Below are 6,088 nucleotides of genomic sequence, written 5' to 3' on the forward strand. Positions count from 1 at the left end.
AGCCAGAACCCGCCCGAGTCCCGCCTGCCCGCTCTGAGGGGCCGCAATGGCGCCCGCACCCCGCGGCGCCGCCGCGCGCGCCGTTGCTGCGGCAACCAGCGGCCACTCAGCGGCCGAGGCGGGCCCGTCCAGCCTTCCTATTGGCTGGTACAGCTGTCAGTCAGCACTTAACCCCGCCCCTCTTTTACTTAAGCCGCTCCGGGTGCGGTGGGGTTGTGTGTGAGGGGCTCTTCTGGGGGGGGCGGTGTTGGAGTGAAATTCCTTTGGAATGGGAAATAAAGGGCCCGCAGCCGTTGTGCTTAGGAGAAAAACCACAACGTACAACACGATTTCTCACATAAAACCTTTCTAACCAGTCAATATCTGTGTCATGTTTATGTGCATGCAAAGTGCCCAGCCTGTGCTGAAAGAAGGGACTTCTTGGTTTACATGCAGCCATAGATTCTATAATATCATTCAGTGTGGTAGCATTTGTTTTCTCCATATACGAATGATACTATAAGAAAAATTTTTTATTATTTTTCAATGTATATTCAGCTCTAAATTCAGACCCTTGCCTTGCTGTTTATCCTAACTGCAATCTGTGCTCAGCTTCTGAGCTAACCTTCGTTCTATCTCCTTCTGACTTTATTTTTGTAAATAAAAGGGAATTTCTTTTTGGTGAGATCGAATTGAGAGAATCCATTGATTTCCTTGGATATTGATGTATTTACCACCTGAATCCCAGACTGGTTTGGGTTGGAAGGGATGGTAAAGCTCATCTCATTCCACCATGGGCAGGGACATATTCCATAGATCACGTCGCTGGGTATGAAATGGAAGTTGATTTGCTTTTAATCACTCCACACAAATTACCTGACCTGATTTCTTCCTCTCTCTCTCTCTGTTACTTTTGTGTCTTGTTGAAACAGCTGCACAAAAAATTCCAGCTGCAGCTGGCACTAATTGCAAGCTTGGTGAGCTTTAAAACTGCTTGGAATTTGATCCACCCTGGTTCCTGCCCCCAAAGACGGTGGGCAGTGACTCTGCTGGAGTCCCAGCCACACCTTCTGTGCAGAAATTGCTCATGTAACATGATTATAAATCAGGTAATTTTGAACAGCTTTTATATATGAAATGAGTTTTATATTAATTTGGTGGGAGTAAAAATAGCTTTCATTTTGCCTCCATAAAAACCTGAAGTTTTTCATGAAATACCAGGGAAAAGGAGGGATAATTTTACAGACTTGATTGAACTTGTATGGCCAGAATTACTCCAAACCTAATTTCTAAGGCACAACATGATTTCCCACTGACAGGGGTCAGGGTTAGATTGGATATTAGAAAGAAATTCTTCCCTGTGAGGGTGGGGAGGCCCTGGCACAGGTTGCCCAGAGAAGCTGTGGCTGCTCCATCCCTGGAAGTGTCCAAGGCCAGGTTGGATGGGGCTTGGAGCCACCTGGGATGGTGGAAGGTGTCCCTACCCATGGCATGGATGATAATTTGTGTCTTGCTCCTATCATTAAACAGTGTCTTTTTAGAATCTTTTGTCCTGTACTTACATGAGATTCAGCTTCTGCTTCATTGGAGTTTTTTAAAATTCTGAGAAAAAGGAAATTTAGAAAAGTCACCAACAGAAAACTCTTCAGACTGTCTGTGGGCTGGATCTTGTGCTGAGGGGAGGGCTCAGTGCCTGAGCTTGACTTCAGCTTGCACAGGACACCTAAAACCACCATGGGAGCACCTGGGATGTGCCAGAGGTAATTTTTGAACCCCTAAAGAGCAGATTTGGTCAAGGAGCAACACGATTGTGCAGAGCTGTCCCTTGGCTGCTGCCTTCGGGTTGGCACATTGTCCTGTTTGCCAGTAACAGACACAGGGTATTTCATCAAAATCCGGGTGAAAGGAAGTTGCCAACTTCCTCCCCATCAGTGGCACATCACCAGACTCTAAATTTAGCTGCCTGTTTCCAAAGGGGAAGTGGTGCAAGTCCACAAGTCAGCTGAGCAGCACCGAGCTCCTGCCAGTGGAAGTGTTGGTGGAATTTGGTTCCAATTTCAGCCCTGACTCTCTGTTCCTTCCCTGTGCCCCGTTCTGGCTGTCAGCAGCTCCTCAGCATCACACCGTGGTCAGGAACGTCTCAATTCATTTTCAAACATCCTCTTTTAGATGTAGCCCTCTCTTTGTGTTCAAAAACCGCGCCCTCTCCCAGCGGGATCACTTCTGTTTTATGAGTTCAAAATGCTGGGGAGTTGCATCATGAGCACGTCAGGCTTCTTCTGCACAGGCAGCAGAGTGAGGAAAGGCTGGGGAACCGTCTGCCCCTTCCCAGCAGCTCTGGCAGGACAGCTCCGGGCTCGGGGAAATCCTCCTCAGACCGACTGGGCTTGGTGAGTTGGGCTTTTTGTGCCTTTTTCTTTTCCTTATGCTTTGTTCCAGAATACAGGAACCACTTACTTTATTTGGAGGAGACCAGTTTTTCCAAGATTACCGTGTTTTAGCCCTTCATGAGCACTTTGAAAGCAATAAACCAAAATTTATCAGCAGGTAAGGAACTGGGTACCCTGAGGTCCTACAGACCAGGGTTAGGACCTGGTTACCCTTGTCCTACAAGGCGCAGAGCATTCCAAATTCCATGGATCTTAGCAAGATTTAGACTGCCAATTCTTCTTTCTTTGGAGATTGGTTTATCAGGTCCCATAAGTGCTCAAGAAAGTGCTGCCCTGCTTTATGCATATGTAAATGACTCTGTAGATAACCAGGTCTGCTGCCTTTCCTGCCTCCTTTGGCCTGAAATTCCAGTGTTCCTTTCAGCTTCTGTATCACAATAATAAAGAACCCTACAAAAATAAAAAAACAAACAGTTGTGCTGTGCCAGTATGTAAATTTTGGGGGAAAGGTGAAAATTTCCATCTCTCAAATAACTGAAGTTTCAGAATATCTCCTAGAAGGAGCACTGGGATTGAAAAGTGACCCAGTGTAGTGAGGAATTTCAAATATACCAGGGTGTAGGGGCATGTGAAAAGTGTTGAGCCACAAGCACACTTTGGGTCTGTGGATACTTCAATTATGCAGAGATTTAAAGGATATTTGAAGAACTGAATGATTTTCTTATGTTCATGTTTCCCATTCTTCTATAAGAGCAGTGGTTCAGGTCAGACTCTTAATGTGAAGATTCCCATTCATTTTAACAGTAGGTAAATTGGGAAGGGATGATAAGGAGCCATTTAAGTGTAGTAAATTATTTTGAGACACTTATCTTTTCACTATTATCACTATCGGGGAGGGCAAATTAACTACTTACATCTTTTAAGTTCATCATTAAGAGGGACTCTAAACACATTTGATCTGCATTTTGAATACAGTTTTTATTCTATTTACAGAACTCTCAGTTTCTTTTGAAGCTCCTTGGCACTTCACAGGAGTGCTCAAGTCAGAAATGCCTCTAAATATGAATATAGTCTTTATTTCCTTTCTATGTCACCTCTTTAGCTCTTGGAAATGGTTGTCTTGTAATGGAAAACATTGATTAATTACTGATGGTATTGATACAGACAAGTAAAATAATTCTGCTGATTTTTACAGCTTCAAAAATACAATCTGTCTGAAGTAGCCACGATGAGGAAGAGACCTGAGAGCAGAAGGGATGTTACAGATGAAGCAGCTGATTAAAGCCATTCCTATACCTTCAGAATGATTTTTGTGGACACGGTAAAGAGGAAAAGCATGCAGTTTAATGTTTGCTAAACATAAATGCTTGAGAGGGACAGAAAAATCACTGTCCTTGTGAGAAGTGCACTGTTCATTAGTAAAAATAACAATAATAACAATAATAATAATAATAATGTAATTATTCCATAATAGTTGTTGAATAATAGTTGTTGCTGTTGTACTGTGCCTGTCTTTCCATCCCAGGGCTCCATGGAACTCTGGTGATCCCTGCTGCTCACACTTGTCACCATGCTGGCAGAAGGCATCCTAACGAGGCTCATCTACAGAGAAAGCTGTCATCAAGATAAGCCTCGAAAATCTCCTGCATCCCAAAAGGCTAAAGAGGGAATCTGGAGACAGAAACTTGTCGACATCCCAAAAATTGAAGGCTTTGCTGATGGATGTGAGAAGCAGGAGGAGCTCTCTGCCAGAAGCAGCAAAGTGGAAGCTGGGAGCAGCCCCCGATGGGGATCCATAGAAAAGGAGCCTGCAAAGGATCAGGAAGTGCTGGTTAAAGGCAGTGTATCCCCAGCTGTACATATCCCCAAGAGAGGAGGGAGCCTAGACGAGGTGGATTTGTACAGATCCTGGCCATGCAACAGCATTTACCAGCACTACCCTGACCTGCAGATCGGGGGGGACCGTGTGGGGGGCGACTCAGGCTGTGTCCTGGACCATGTGTGTGATGAGCTCCCTGATGGGCCTGTCCTGCTCTCCATAGACATTCCCCTGGGTCAGTCCCCTCTGTGTGAGCATCCCAAAAAGCCCAGTGGGATGTCCCTGCCTGGAGATGAAGCTGGGGAAAGGAGCCTCCTGCTCCGTGAGGAGCCCCTGTCCAGCTCCACACTCAACAATTATATGGAAGCCAAAGTGGCAGAGCTCTACAAACAGTTTTTTGAAGAAAGCCTGGCCAGGTGTGGTTCCATAACAAACCTCTTGACCTGCAGCTGGATAAGGAACAGCCTGGACCAGATAAGTGTTCAGATCTCCCAGGAGCAGAACATAGAAACCTCCAAAGCCAGAGGAGCCCTCTTGCACTCGTTGGCTTTGTTCAGCTCCCGCAATGCTCCCAACAGGAACAGCTCCGAGTTCAGCACCCCAAACCTCCAAATCTCCAACACAGGGGCTGCAAAATGGAGCTGCAGGGTGGAATTCACATCCTGACTGAGATGCTCAGCTCAGGAGAGGGATGGGATTCAGGTAGGAATGATTCACTCCAAGGATTAGGTTGGGAAATGGAAACATTTGCACACTACACTTCTTCTAATTAATATTTTAAGTCTTAAACCCCTTTGGTTGCAGGACAAGTAAAGGTCATTGTTTTCTATTTTTTAATGGAGAATTTGAAATTAATTTCTCTCCAAAATACTGGTCAATCATGTTTTTATAATATATATATAGAATCATAGAACTGTTGAAGTTGGAAATGACCACTAAGATCAAGTCCGACCATCAACCCAGCACGACTAAATCATGTCCTCAAGTGCCACATCCACACATAAAAGCATTAATTCTCTGCAAAATCAGCAAGCAAAGATGACTACAGCATTCCTGAAAAAATAGTGCAAGATTCCTTCATATTCATTTGGAAATTTAAATGCAGATTTTCATATGGAAATACTTCTGTTTAGCACTGAAACACATCTTCTCCCTTTGCTCTTGCTTCTCAGCAAATATTTCAGCTGGAAATTATTCATTATGTCACCACTGTAAAATGATAGATGAATTGAGACTGTTACCTGCTCTGCAGAAGTTTTTTTTCTAATAAAGGTTTTTGTTGGTGTTTTTGCTTGTGGTTGGGTTTTTTTTTGTTTGCATGTTTTAATCTTTATTTCTTGGGCATTTCTTAAAATCATCTGTGAACTCAAAGAAAATATCAGCAGGACTGAGAAAAAACTGTTCCTGAGGGAAAAGTGATCTGAGTGGGCAATGAAAGGACTTCTCTCTCTTTATTAAAATGACAGAGAAAGATAATTCTTGGTAAGGAAATAGATTAATAAAATCAGATTCATACACATCCAAGACGTGACTGGTCATTGCCTGATCCAAAATTCCCACTGACCTTGATGCAAGGAGCATAAGCAGTACTGAATCTCATCCTTGCTTTCTAGGAGCATGAGAGGAAAAGGATCATTTGCTTCCCTATGCATTGCCCTAATTCCATGTGCGTCTCATTAATCTCCTTCTCAGCATTCAAAATCAGGCCAGGAGTCCTTTGGAAGAGGCCAAATGACTTCATTAAATTTCAGAGGAGTGCAGGGTGGGCAGAGTTCTCCAGATTTCCTTGGTGGAGGTGCAGAGAACAATTTAACTGCAGCTGAGATGGGAAATATTCCAGAGGGCAGCAGCAGCCAAAGGCTTTGCAATTATCCGTAGCAAGAAGTGCTCCGTGCCATTT

General features: G+C 44.2%; 1 protein-coding gene across 1 annotated transcript; it reads left to right on the top strand.

Moving 5' to 3' along the window:
• The first annotated feature begins 1,891 nt into the window (after nucleotides 1-1,891).
• Nucleotides 1,892-5,475, top strand: LOC129125936 (TLR adapter interacting with SLC15A4 on the lysosome-like). The gene is made up of 3 exons (XM_054641648.2): nucleotides 1,892-2,369; nucleotides 3,565-3,690; nucleotides 3,895-5,475. The coding sequence occupies exon 3, from the start codon at nucleotides 3,940-3,942 to the stop codon at nucleotides 4,852-4,854; it is 915 nt and encodes a 304-aa protein (XP_054497623.1). The 5' UTR covers nucleotides 1,892-2,369; nucleotides 3,565-3,690; nucleotides 3,895-3,939; the 3' UTR covers nucleotides 4,855-5,475.
• The last annotated feature ends 613 nt before the right edge of the window (nucleotides 5,476-6,088 follow it).

The sequence above is a fragment of the Agelaius phoeniceus genome, chromosome 14, assembly GCF_051311805.1.
Source record: "Agelaius phoeniceus isolate bAgePho1 chromosome 14, bAgePho1.hap1, whole genome shotgun sequence".
NCBI lineage: Eukaryota > Metazoa > Chordata > Aves > Passeriformes > Icteridae > Agelaius > Agelaius phoeniceus.